At 33.3% G+C, this 14,791-nt stretch overlaps 1 protein-coding gene and 1 non-coding gene across 2 annotated transcripts; both read right to left on the reverse strand.

Annotated features, from left to right (window-relative positions):
• Positions 1–7,625: 7,625 nt before the first annotated feature.
• LOC133180730 (uncharacterized) lies at positions 7,626–12,285 on the reverse strand. Its single transcript, XM_061315198.1, has 4 exons — positions 12,203–12,285; positions 11,213–11,237; positions 8,793–10,602; positions 7,626–7,963 (listed from the first exon to the last, which is right to left on the reverse strand). The coding sequence occupies exons 3-4, from the start codon at positions 10,453–10,455 to the stop codon at positions 7,944–7,946; spliced, it is 1,683 nt and encodes a 560-aa protein (XP_061171182.1). The 5' UTR covers positions 10,456–10,602; positions 11,213–11,237; positions 12,203–12,285; the 3' UTR covers positions 7,626–7,943.
• Trnas-gga (transfer RNA serine (anticodon GGA)) lies at positions 8,213–8,285 on the reverse strand. Its single transcript has one exon. It is a non-coding gene; the product is annotated as a tRNA-Ser (tRNA).
• Positions 12,286–14,791: the final 2,506 nt, after the last annotated feature.

Raw genomic sequence — 14,791 nt, forward strand, 5'->3', positions numbered from 1 at the left:
GATTTATTTAAAACTGAGCTTAACACTTATTTGAGAAAAGAGAGGTCAAGGTCAACGGAAAGGTTGAGGTCAAAATGTTGATGCAGTTGAAAAACTTATATCAGTATGTATTTACTATTAGCATAGAAGTTCAACAAAAATATCAGAAATGGTTTATTTAAAATGTAGATAAGGCCAAATAAAAAAATATGTGTGGTTCGGGTTACCCGACCTTCCCTATTTTATACCCCCGACCCTAAACTTTTTTTTGGCAATTTTCATATTTTTCCGGAATTTCCCCCAATTTCCATCAATGGCTCCAGTTTAAGTTTTAGTTTCAGCAATGACGGCCTCCTTGCAAAACATAGTGCAAGTGTTTAATAGTGTTAAATCCAAAGCAAGCTAGCATGTAGGTGTCCCCTACCAATATTGACTAGTTTATTATCACACCACATCTAAATGCCATTTGCAAAGCAGTGATAGGTACTATTTAGAAAAAAAAATTAAGAAAATCATTTTGTTAAAAAAAAAAAAATTAAAAAAAATAAAAAAAAAAATAAAAATCCCTACCTACCTACCCTAATTTTTTTGGAAGTGTAACCGGAACCACACATATTTTTTTGTTTGGCCTAAACACTAATTTAAAAAAGTGAGGTCAAGGTCAAAGGAAAAGTCAAGGTCAAAAAAGTTGATGCAATTGATATCTCTCAGCAGTATAATTATATCAGCATATGAAGTTTGATAAATATATCTTGAATTGTTTATTCAAAACTGATCTAGACACTAATTTAAGAAAAGTAAGGTCAAGGTCAAAGGAAAATTCAAGGTCAAAAATTTTGATGCAGTTGAAAAGCTTACATCAGTATGTATCAGCATATGACGTTTTATTGAAGTCGGACATGACAAACACTATATGCCTCGGCCATATTCATGGCAGGGCATAAAAAACTTGAATCTACACTATATGAGGATGTTTCCATATCAAAATGACTAACAAGCAAATTCAAAGAATTGTGGTCCCCTGCTTTCCGTGTCCTAGTGGATGGGATGCCATTATTTATGACATATTGTTTCAAATATGCACGCCCTATCATATGTCATTCAAAGGTAATCACCAAAGTTAAAATTTTTGAAAATTAGGTAAAACATCAAGGTCAAGGGGTAAAAAATCATAGCATGCTTGGAAACATATTGTTACAGGTAATGTACATGTCAAATATAAAAGTCCTATCTCTTCTCAATCAAAAGTTATAAGGAAATATAACATTTTTGAAAAGTAGGTTAAACTTCAAGGTCAATGTCACAGAGTCAAAAGTCATGATATATTTAGAAAGGTCTTGTCACAGGTAATATACATGTATAATATGAACGCCCTATCTTTTCTCTTTCATAATGATCATTTGAAATAATGTTAAATTTTTTGAAAAGTAGGTCAAACTTCAAGGTCAAGGCCATGGGTTCAAAAATCATGGTATGTTTAGAAAGTTCTTGTAGGTAATGTACATGTGAAATATGAAATCCCTATCTCTTATTATTCAGAAGTTATGACCAAGGTTAAATTTATTGTGACAGACGGACAGACTGACAAACGGACAGACTGACAGACAAATGAGATTTAATGTCCCCTAGGTCCCTTTTGTGAAAACGGACGACAATAATGCCCTTGCTATTCATGAGAAGAAGATTTATGATGGAAAAAATCCCCTGCATTTTTCTATGTAAATCATTGGATCCCCATATGTGGCCCCATCCTACCCCAGTGGGTCATAATTTTAACAAATTTGAAGCTACACTGTCTTTATACAAACTAATGACCAATGACATCCTTCGTAACGAAATAAATAAACAATTTTCGGATACAATATAAATGAAAAATTATCGCAAACAAATAAGAAATTATCGCATACAAATAAGAAATTATACAATACAAATATGGAAAATATAGAATACAAATGGAAAATTATACAATACAAATGATTTTTTTTACAATACAAATGTAAAATATAGAATACCAATAAACATTATACAATCCAAATGGAAAATTATAGAATCCAAATGGAATATTATAGAATACAAATAAAAATTATACAGTGGTTCTTGATAAGACTTTTTTAAAATGATACCACCAAATTTTCACTAATTCTTGATTATCCCCCCTTGAAAGAGGGTGTGACCCTTCACTTGAACAAACTTGAATCCCCTTTACCCAAAGATGCTTTGTGGCTGGGTTGGTTGAAATTGGCCCGGCGGTTCTAGTGAAGAAGACAAAAATGTGAAAAGTTTACAGGCGGACAGATGAATGACAAACAAAATGTGATCAGAAAACCAGAAAAACTCAAGTGAGCTAAAAACTGATGATCACAAGTACTTGGAAAGAGTTACAGTATTTGAAAAGCAGTTTTTTTTTCATGCATTAATTGTTTTCAGAAGCTGAAAAGGTATGACTTGTATCCATGTTGAAAAAACTTCACATTTCAGAAAACAGTATGATTAAAAATAGTTAATCAAGGTGCTTTGAGTAGCAAAATAAGCTAAACTGGTATAGCTAATTCAACCACAGGGCTTAGTGAATTTTAAAATGCACAACCTTTTCAACTCTTAATCATTCTTAAAATATTTATATCATCATTTCTGATTCAAGGGAGAACTAGAGATATGATCAGAAGTATATCCATTGACTAATAAACATGTACATGTATATTGTGTTTTTTAAGTCATTAATGTTTGTTTGTTGTTAAATGTCCCTCTTGGGAATTTTTCACTCATACGGAGACACCACCACTTAAAAATAATGAAGACGTACAAGTCGGATTTAAGGTTAACATTCATTTTAGGAATTTTCAACAATTAATTAAGACGTAAAGAGATAACTCCTTCCCCTTGCCCCTTCCCCTTCCCAGACCCCAGTTTGTTCATGTATGCAAACTAGTCTAATACTTTGGTTTGACATAAAAAAAAATGTGAATACATACAAATAGTTTAATGGTCCATCTCTTTGAATGATTTTCATTCCTAATTCTAGGTTGACCCAAATTCATGAATGAAATGTCAAGTAATCTTATCATTGATGCACTTCTATTTAATTTGATGTAGTCATATTATGAACAAGAGAGTGGGGATGACCTCAAGGGTTCATAACCTTAAACCATTAGATGTACATAACATAATAACACAAGAAACAAAATTATGTCTAGTCAAATGGAAAAATTTTCTACTATTTAGGAGTCGCATGATCATTTGTCATTTCAGGGACAGGGAGCGGCTAGGGAGATTGGACCCCCCCCCCCCCCCTGGAATTTGCAGAGTTATTTAAATAGGACTATATACTGATTTACAGAAGCAAATAAAAAATGACTTTGGATGCCCTCCCCCTTTAAAAACATGGACCCCACCATCATTGTTTTTATTTTGTTTGTTTGTTTGTTTTTTTTTTATTTTGCTCCTCAGGAAATTCTGGGCTGGAATTTTTTTGGACCGAGGTGTGGACCCCCCTCCCCCCCGGAAAAAAATTCCCGGATCTATGCCTGTAACTGAATGTAATGTCGACAACGGGAGATAACTCTTCAGAATGTGAAATTCGTCTATTGTGGCATCGATGATCCACTCTCTACGATCGGCTCATACATTCAGTGTCTGAGAGAGAAACGAACGACAACTCTGCATAGGAGATTGCCGATGATCTTTGATCCTTTTTAAACTTTAACCTAACCATTTGCATTTTGGTTTATTTTACCCCAATCTATACTTAAACTTGTACTTACCGACTGTCATAGGTCCTGTCAACTTCATGAAATATAATCCAATTAAAACACAAAATGAATTAATTTCCACTGATATACATGTAACACTACACCATGTCACATGGCATGTGCAATCTAAAAATGATAATGGTAAAACTAGTACTAGTACTGGTAGGGTGACGCAAGCCCAATGTGATGTAGAAATTTTCAAAAAGGTGTTCACATACATGTACAGTACAAGAACAAATTTTAAATTATCATAACAAACGATGTTTTAACATAACTTTGCCATCTAGGCCTATTTCCAAAAACAGGCAAATTGTGTGTGTGTGTATTTGGGGGGGGGGGGGACACATATAAATTGATTGGGTATGGCTTTTCAAGGAGGTTTTTGCCTAATCAAATACTAAAAAAAGTTTGTACATTTTGATAAATTCATCAAAAACGCTTTGTACTTAAATAATATTATTTGTTGTTGAGAAGATAAATTTAATTTAAAAAGTTCCAATTATGGGCCAAAAATTTATATCCCCCCCCCCCTTTTTATTAAAACCTAATTTACAACATTAATTAAATTCTGATATTTCAGATTGGTAATGAATTAAGTATATGAAATGCGTATAAGAGGTTCATGGGTCACATGGTCACCTGAGCATTTTATGCTCGATTTGACGAATACATGTACTGTGTAAATTATAGGATTATTTGGACTTTTTCCTTGGTAAGCCCAATATGAAGGAGTGTGCATTTAGAGGCAAACACCTTAGTGCGGGTATTACTGTCTCATGACAGCATCTAGTTATGATTTCTTTCATTGTTGCTTTAATTTATTCAAATTAGTAAAAATTAAACGAAATTGTATAACAAAGAATGAAAGGGGTCGACATTCTTCATATTATAGACTCCATGCCCGGCCAATCTTTTTTATTACAAAAGTGTCATGCCACTCTCTCTTCAGAAATTAAATTCCCATGTATCCGTTTCAAATGCATTTAGCTCTCCAGAAGAGAGTTCAGAGTTGTCTTTCTTTAGCTGTTGATATATAACATTTTTACATCGTAAAAGCTAATGATCTTCAGACTTGGACGTAAAGTTATTAAATATTTATGTATATAATAAAACGTTTATCTGACACGATAGATTGTAATGTGATCTGTGATAAATACCGAGAGTGTACGAACGGTTATCAAAAGGATCATGGCTGATAGAATAAATTAAAATTAATACTTTGTATGCTATACTGACATAATTTTTAAAGAACAATAAGACATCAAAAGTTTAAAAAAAAAAAAAGTGTTGAAAATTTATAAGCTTGTTAACCAATATTTTTTTGGATACTCTATTAAATTTACGAATAGATCTCACAGAACTGACAAGATGAAGTAAAAATTGTAAATTATACAGAACAATTGTAACACATCATACTATAGTGACACGAATAAACGCAACAATTTGTCAAAAAATCTCATATTTAAAAATAAAAGCTGTTAGACTCATTGTAGAAATATGTCGTATTTTGAAAAAAATATGAAAAACGCAGAGAGAGAAAGACAGAGAGAGAGAAGGGGGTATTCGCCCCCCTATACCCCGGCCAAAATGAAATACATGTACTAATTTTATGATCTTTTTCTTTTGATCAATTATTTTTTAATCATTGCAGCCCCATGCAGGTTCCTTTCCGATTTTTTTTTAAATTTTCGCCCCATTCAAAGATCTGCCTTTGTGCAGATTACACTTGTGTAATATAATGATTTGTATATAAAAGATTCCGTTTATTAGGTTTTTGAAAGAATCGCTTCACATTTCCTCATAAAAACATATTATATAGAGTTTAGTAATAAAGTCGATATAAATTTACTAAAAGACATCCCCCGCCCATGCTTTCCTTTTTAGATAACACTCAAAAGCTATATAGGTTTTTAACTCTCTTCTCTCTCTCTCCCCCCCCCCCCCTTCAAAAATTGTGATATACAATTAAGTGTCTTATATTCTCACTTGTTAGTCATTGAAAGTCGAATTTCATTGAGTGCAAACTAATGTACTAATCTCTGGATAGCTTTCTGATTTTTTCCTAACCCGAGTTAACAGGTGGTTTAAACAAGAGTTTTTAATAAACTGAATTTAATTTAATCTGGAAATCTGGACAATCAGAACCAGAAAGGAATGAAATATGGAGATAACAAACAGTAATCAAGCTCAAAACTCCATGAAAACAATACAAATCGGGAGCAGAGCAAACACGGACCTCTTATACATCAGAGGTGGGATTATAATGTAAGATGACTGTAAATATCATACTGTTTCTTGTACATACATACATACATACATACATACATACATACATATATATATATATATATATATATATATATATATATATATATATATATATATATATATATATATATATATATATATATATATATATATATATATACATACATACATATATATATATATATATATATATATATATATATATATAGGGGGGGGGGCACGATTATTTTGCCGATATATAGATGACTATATATTCTTATATATAGATTATATAGTAAACATAGATTCTAAATGCTTGTGCCCCCTCAATAAAAACGTCTGAGACCTTTTTTTTTTTTGGCTTGTCAGGAAATTTTTGGTAGTGCCCCCTCAACTGTCAACTGAAAATGTATGGCTGCGCCCCCCAAAACTGAATTTGCTTCCTACGGGCCCGGAAGGAAACAAGCATTGCCGATTACAGAACAATGTCAGATCCACCCAAAGAGAGATGATCTTAACTGCAATGATTGTCAGCTTCCTGATATTTCCAATTGTTTTGCTTCATACGCTTTGTGTTTTATGAAAGATATGTACCTTAAAGAGGTTGGATCCTGATATCAAAAGTTAAGAATTTTTTGTCAAGTATATTTTTAGTGTTAATAAACATAGCTTAATAAAAAATCATAACAAAAATTGGGGGGTCAATATGCTTCTTTTGGCGCTACGGTACATTTATGATGACCTTTTTGCACTGAAATTGTGTCATAAACATAAATCACTTCTTCGAAGTTTTTCCTCCAATATTTTTTATCCAAATATAAATCATGCGACCAAATATACTCTTATTCTATCTTAAAAAGGCACATCAAAATTGTGACAAATAAAAAGTTTCAAATTACTTTGCATAATCATTTATTTGACCTTTCTGCACTCCAAAAATGTCATTTTTCAGGCATTAAAACTTTAACAACCAAAAAAATTATTTCAAAGTCTTACACTTTTGCTGAATTTGAGCAGAATCATCAAAGTTATCTTATATATTCAGAAAAGTAAATCAAAAGTGGGGGTCTTTGATGTAAATTTTTAGATATTACTAAAAAAGTGTTAATTTTATGATTTTTCCTGGACTTTCAGAACTTATTTTCCTATATTTGTCACGATATGATGATAGAATTCATTAAAGTTAATTTAATAAATATTTCAGGACCAGTATAAAACATTTTGAAATAACTCTGTGTGTAGCCTGCATGGAAAAAGAGGAATCCAAACTGTACTGTACTGTAAATACTTCGAAAGACAAAATTGATCATTTTCTTCTGAAAAACCTTCCGCCACAAAATATAGTTCCTCACTTAATGCTTTTTGTATGGGATTTAATCGTGGGTTTTTAATTGAAAACACTTTAATTTGTATTGTAAAATCCAAATCTAATGTAAGAAATTAAATATGATGCAGAATTTTAGAAATCAAGGCCCAGACAAAAATCTGCTCAAAAGATCGGGATTGAACCTCCTTAAATATAATTGAAAATGAGGAAATTCAGAAATCAACAAAATGCATGACCTTCCAATGAATTACTTAACATCAATATTAATTTTGATACAGAGATGAGAACAGGTTTCTGATAATGAATTCAGAATTGTTGCATCACTCAATGAGACATCTGAAAGTAGGGGCCAAAATGACCCTTATCTGACCTTTTCCTTTGTTAAGCTTAAGAGTTTTAGTTTCATTTAAACACTGTTGTTTGTATTCAAATACATCAAAATTCGATCATATTCTTATCTATTTTGACATTGCTATAAAACTGGTCAAGTCAGGGTATGAAATTTAAAAGACAAAGATCAGAAGTAGTAATGTGTTTTTTTTAAATTTTTTCAGTGTTCATGGGAGGGTTGCGACATGGACAAACTCTGCAAAAGTATTTCATAATTTCACAAAATTTTCCTCGGATTGGATTCAAAGGGACTAGTCAGCTACTTCATCACCTGGAATTAAATGAAAGGCATTACCCAACAGAAATGTCCATGCATATACATAAAAATTTGATCTGTATCATGTATTAGTTTTGGGGATGCCAATTTTGAGTGTCTCTCACTCAGGTACACACTTTAACTAACTTATTCCTTTTTTGAAATGAAAATGTGGTAGATAAGCTCAAAATGTACCATTGTTGAATGCATCATAAGTTATTACCAATCAATGCAATTGTAACGGGAGAGGAGAAAAAATGCAGCGGACCAGACCGGGATTCGAACCCGGGCCACCTGAATCTCCAGTCAGGTGCTCTACCAACTGAGCTATCTGGCCACCGGCGATCGAACCCGTCTGACCGCCACATTCCTCCCTCCTTAAAGGTCTTCGGCCCCCGAAGACACCAACCCAGGCTCTTCCCTGGCAGATCTTTCACCTGTCACTTCCAGGGCATGGCACGGCACCAAATGTAACAGGAGAGGAGAAAAATGCAGCGGACCAGACCGGGATTCGAACCCGGGCCCCCTGAATCTCCAGTCAGGTGCTCTACCAACTGAGCTACCCAGGCTGATATCCACGGCCCAAACCATTACATTCCTCCCTCCTTAAATTGTCTTCGCCCTCGAAGACACAACCCAAATCGGCCTGGATAGCTCAGTGGTTTGAGCACCTGACTAGTAATGCAGGGGTCCTGGGTTCGATTCCCGGTCCAGCCATACATTTTCTCCTTTCCTGTTACATAATAAACAACGTCAAAGATTCTCTCATTACAATTTCCTGTGGGGTGTATGATATGTGACATTAAGGATGTGTACATATATCTAATTAATGAACTACAATTACCTGTCTCACAGCTTTTTCTTTGTATGTATCTATATACACACACTGTGTTGTCGTCCCATGATCCAACCCAGAGGAGGTGAGCTTTGTTGTCATAACTAAGGCTGTGTGGTGTGTTTATTCCTTGCTGGTGTGTGTGTATCTGTGACAGAAAGTGACCATCTTTGTCAATCATCTGTACTGTGCGGGTGCTGGTATCACACACCAGGATGTGTGACAAGCCATCTGTACAGATTCCATATGGTAAAAGTTGTGATCCTGATGGTGGTCCTGTGTAGGAGAACCTATGTCTTCCTCCATGATCTGTCACCACTACCTGGGTAATGTCAGACACAATAACATCTCCATTGCGGTTCTCTACAATGTATCTAGGATTACTGTACAGTTGCTGACCCTTGTTGTCGTGTTGTATTGTCTGTATGTGTTGCCCTGTGCTAATGTATCGGTTTACCTTGCCTGCCTTTTCATCAAAACTAAACATCCCGACCAGTAGATCTCCATTGAAGGTGGAGCAATAGACACACCTAGGTTCCCACGGATCCATTCCTTTTACCAATGTAGACTGTGTTCTGTTATCTGTAGAAAGTTTGTAAATGTTATCACTCCAGTCTATATAAATCAATTCACCCTTACTGTTCACTGTGTGTGCTCCATATATATTAGTCCATTTATAGTCAATTATACTAGTATCTGTAAGATGATGCAGTATGTCCCCTGCTGTGTTCATCAAAATAAAACTAGTAATGTAGTTGTGCTTATCACTGATCCAGATTTGATCTGAATTAACACATGATATATGCATTACATGAACAGAAATTTTCACTTTAACAGATCTGTGTAACACGGGTGTAGACATCAGCTTCAGCAGGTATTCATTTCTTACTTGTCTTTTTCCTGACTCTATAATTTGGATTTCACTCATTAACTTAATTACATCCTCAATGTTTATTTCATCAGCCAGGGAGAGAAGAGCATTTTGCATAAGATGAGGAGTGCCCAGTATCTTGGGGACATTGGTCTTTTTAAGGAATAAGAGAAATTTAACTGGTCTGTTTGCTGACTGTTCATAGCTGTTTTCATAGTTTTCTATGTTAGCAAGGTGTCTGTTCTTTTCTTGTAATCTATGAATCATGAAACTTTTGAATTTGATTTTAACATCACATACCACAGTATCAATGAGGTTCTTCAGTCGCTGGGCTTTTGTTGACATCTTTGGTTGATAGTTTGATGTTTCTGTGTGACAAGTCTTAACATCAGTTTTGACCTTTGCCAGGAGAAAATGGTTATTATAAAGAGTCTCACTTCTGATCCTGTGGAGGATTTCTCTGTGTTCTTGTCGGTTTGTTTTATATGCTGTTCTGATGTCCAGGATTTTGTGATTTCTGTGTTCTGTACATTGGGCACATAAAGGAAGTTTACAAGAGTAACAGTACTTTTCATAGATTCTGTCTGTGTGTCTCAAACACGTCTCTTGTTTTGAAATGTATTCATATTTTTCTCTGTAAACTATAACATCATGATTTATGGTATCTAGATCAATAACATGTCTGTTTTTACACTGTAGACACAGATCATATTTACACGTGTTACAGTAGAATTCTGTCTCCCCCTGACATTGAAAACACTGTCGTACTTTACACTGGGTGCTGAATCCTTGTGTGTTCATGATTTGAACATGTTGAATGGTAACATATGTGAAAATAATAAACAGAGATATATCTCATAGATCCTTTGAATGATACAAAGAAAGAAGAGGGCAAGGATCCCTGATGGAGTAAGCTTCCCCTGTCTCGAGTTATCTGTATTGAGTTATCTGTGGTCAAAATTAAAACAATACCATAACAATTAGTAGGAAACAAGTCAGAAGATCTGCTGAAGTGAAACATTAAAGCGATCGGAGGGAGCAGTGCAAAGCACCGCTCGTCACTGCAAGCTCTTAAAGCAACACCTAGGCAAAGGACTTCACACATTGATCCAAATGATTTTTTTCTGCAGTTACCTTGAGACCCACAAAGCAACATGTATGCATCTCGCTGCTAACTATGTTCTCGTGGTAATAACAAAAGTTCACCAAATAATAAACTCACCTTGATTTAATGGATATATTGCAGATAAAAAGTAGATTAAATGTTCTTTGTTAAAATTTGCACTTTTCAGACTTTGTTATGGTAATGCAAGTAAATCAGATGTCATGTAACGTCACAGTCTAGACGTTCAAATTGCCTCATGCGGTGAGAAGAGGCGGATCTACGTATCCAGTAATACACATATACTACATATCTGCATTCGCCCTAACGGTCACACTATCAACATGTTACAGGTAGGTTGAAAGTGAAAGCTTATTAAAAATGAAAATTTTGTTTAATACAGAATCCTTATTTTCATCTAAACTTTTAACAAATTAATTTTAAAAAAATGTTTACCATCCATCCTTCATTCTTTGGTTAACTGAAAGTAATAAAAAGAATTATTACAATATGTTATTGTTCTAGCTGCTAAAGCTTGTAATGAGTTCAGATGTACTTACTACAACAATTCATAAGTGATGTAAATCAATAGTAGATGCTACAAGACTGTGAAGAACTTATAGAGAATTTAAAGGGGCCTGGACACAGTTGCATTGTTTACAATTTTAAATGTCTATTTTTATTCAAAAAATAACTTCAGTTTAATGATTTGAACTTACATGAATATTCTAAGAATTCAATGACAATGACATTCTTCATAACATTATGTCAAACATCTGTGTTTGTAAACAGAGCACTAGCTCTGTTATTGTAAGTGTTTATACGTTTTACCGGGTGTGCTCAGTTTGTTTAGTCTGCATACATCACTGAGCATGGACTGACAATACTGGTGAGTTGGTTTTGGTTTCTAGCATTTCTACTCTAAACTTTCTGGATTATAATTTTCATATTTTTTATAATACACGACAAAATTTCTTATTTTGTTAAGTATTATGAATAAAGTTTACTTTGCGAAAGCGCAAGGATATGTCAATCAAATGCATCCAGAAAATTGTAGTTTTAATAATTTCCAGATAAAAGAATTTTCTTAATCATGTTAACATGATTTTAATATATTTCACTAATTTTGGTGTGCAAAACCCTAGCAACATATTAGTCATGATATTATTTAGAAATTTTTTTTTAAAAAAAATGTGCTCCAAATCTATGTCCCAGCCCCTTTAAAACAACAATTTCTCACAAAACATTCAAGACATGACCCAGGGATCATGAAAGATCATAAAGCTTTTGAAAAGCTTATTTCTTAAAGTTTATATTTGTGAAATGTTCAGAAAAGAAACAAAGGTTTAACAGGGCATTTTGTTCTGAAAACAATACTCATTTACATTTTTTTTAATCATTTACATTTGACTTAATCTTCACAAGCTAGCACCTCAAAATACATACATGTATGACTTGAATGCATCTTCACTAACTATTCTTGAGTATCTCATGATCGAAGTAAATATTACCGACATGTCAGATATCAAGCAAGCCATTGATTACTATAAACATGGATTTCGTATTTGATATAAAAAAATCAGCATGTCAAATGCAACAGGAAACGCAATCCGCTACCAAAATCACAGACTTTAGTGTGGATGGAAACGCAGTTTCCGGAATACCCAACAAAAATTTTCTCTTATTCCAAAGTAATGTTTTCCTGTCTAATGTCAATTCCGTACCTCCGTACATAGGCAGATTTAAATGTCAAAGTAAGCCGTCGACTGCAAAAGTCAGTGCCTCTCGCAAAAGTCCAATAGTATGTCAAATTTTGTTGATAACATTGTATTTCTAAAGTTTTTTTTATAGCATTTGTAACATTACTTTCGGATCAACCCTCGTATTATAAGGATTTCTAATGCAGGAGTGCATTTCCATGATATATAATAAAACATTATTTAATCTTAATTGTGTGACTCTATCCTAAACTCTTAAGATATTCGGAGAATCTAAAATTCTACAAGAAATGGCATCTCTAGGAACAAGGTTTAAAATGAACTATACTTGTTACTTGTAATCTACAATATCAAGAAAAAGAGGCATTTATTCAAAGCATAACATAGGGTCCTTTTACAATGTGTATTAATACAAGATACAATTCTATAGGGCCTATATAGATTAATTTTTAATTTTTTTTTTTTTTTTTGTAAATGCTTATTATAATATTTTCACATGAAAGGAAATAGATGGCTGGACAACAAACTCTGATTTCAGTAAGATGTCTCTGACCAGACTGCAGCTCTTCTGGTTTGTGTTTGCAATAGTGGAGAAAATCTGTACCTTTTCTTTTAACACTTTTCATTCGTATATCCATCACTGAATTCAGTATTTTTCTATTTTCTAAAATTGCAACACATTTTAATTTAAAAAATCAAAACTGTTGTACAAAATCATTTTATTTATCAAACATTTAATTTTTGCATTAGCATTGGCAGCATATACATAAGCCTAATGAATATAAACGTAATTGCGTATATCTTGGCGCAGTCTACTTGCAAATGTGGATAAAGCGATGCTGATTTTTTCAAAATTAAAATGCTTTTATAAATTTATTCAATATTTTTCTGATTTTCGTAACTAAGGAATTATTCTTTTTCAAAATCAGAAATTATTATGAACTTGTTTGCAATGAAAGCCTATTGCTGGGTCGTATTTTGACTGACATGTTTTATACCATTTGTTAAGCCATTATTTTTTTTTTTACCAGACCAATATTGTGGATTCATCGGAGATGTGACCGGTCAATAAGGATGCTGACTCCTCCCTGCCAATCGATCTCTCCTCCGATGTTTTCAGGGATCTCTGCATTTGGACTTCATTGAACATCCAAATAGAAAAAAAAAACATGAAGTCATGCATGTTTTGTCAACTGTTAAACTTTTACATGCAATTTCCTTAAACAAAATAAAAATAAACTTTTAAATACAACAACAACAACAAAAAAATACCACAGAATTGTCACTTGATAAGAATCAAATTATTTTATGTTTTCCTAGGTATAGGATCTCCAATAGTCTGTGGATGGATAAAAATCGTATCCAGCCGCAAACTATGGGGGTTTCTTATTGCACGTTTTACGTTTTACGTAACTTAAACTTGTCCAATACTGTTTTTTTTATATATCCACTTTATATATCCACTTTATCATGTTAACATGATTTTAATATATTTCACTAATTTTGGTGTGCAAAACCAATAGTCTGTGGATGGATAAAAATCGTATCCAGCCGCAAACTATGGGTGTTTCTTATGGGGGTTTCTCGTTGTGTGTTTTTATCCCCTCGCCAAGGCTCGGGGATAAAAAACACACAATTCGTTGGATAAAAATCATATCCAACTACAAATCATGGGAGATTCTTTTTATCCCATGTTTAATACTTCACAACCAATGATTTACACTGTTCTATATAGGAACTCCACTTTATTTTACTTCATCACGCTGACGCAAAAACCATTGTGACGTCACAACTGCACTTAACTGTGGAATATGAAAAAATTATCCAATGAGTCATATCCACGGGATAAAGGGGTAAACATGGGATAAAAAACGATATCATATGACCGATATCAACTGTATAAAGGAGTAAACATCTGATAATGTCGGTTATCAGGCACTTTACAATCTTAATACATGTAGCATGTGATTAGAAACATATTATTAATCAAAATGATATGAGATTCCTACTTGAAATGACCGACACTACATGGGAAATACCATAACAAAATAAGCAGCTGCTATAGCTTAATCAAAGAGAGGTATGTAAAAGACATTAACATCGTTTTGGGTTTCTTTTGGCTTGACTCAAAGATACGAATTCCATATAAATTACAAATTCAAAAGCATGCATTAATTTTTACATTTATTTTGCCCCAACTCATAGACTTTATTGAATTCGTCGGAAAGCATTCCAAGCTTGACAAATATGATAGTTATTTTCAAGATTTGTTTCTTTTTTTTTTTATTTGTATTTTTTTTTTCTTCAAAAATAAAGT

This window comes from Saccostrea echinata, unplaced genomic scaffold (assembly GCF_033153115.1).
Source record: "Saccostrea echinata isolate AGI-Se365-2 ecotype Australia unplaced genomic scaffold, CSIRO_AGI_Sech_v1 ptg000007l, whole genome shotgun sequence".
Lineage (NCBI taxonomy): Eukaryota > Metazoa > Mollusca > Bivalvia > Ostreida > Ostreidae > Saccostrea > Saccostrea echinata.

Bases quoted from the DNA above. Each gene is read 5' to 3' on its own strand.
- LOC133180730 (XM_061315198.1), bottom strand. From the start codon at position 10,455: ATGAACACACAAGGATTCAGCACCCAGTGTAAAGTACGACAGTGTTTT. The intron at 7,964-8,792 runs GTAATTGTAGTT...ATTTAATTCCAG, and splicing joins AAGAAAAAGCTGTGAGACAG to GTGATGAAGTAGCTGACTAG.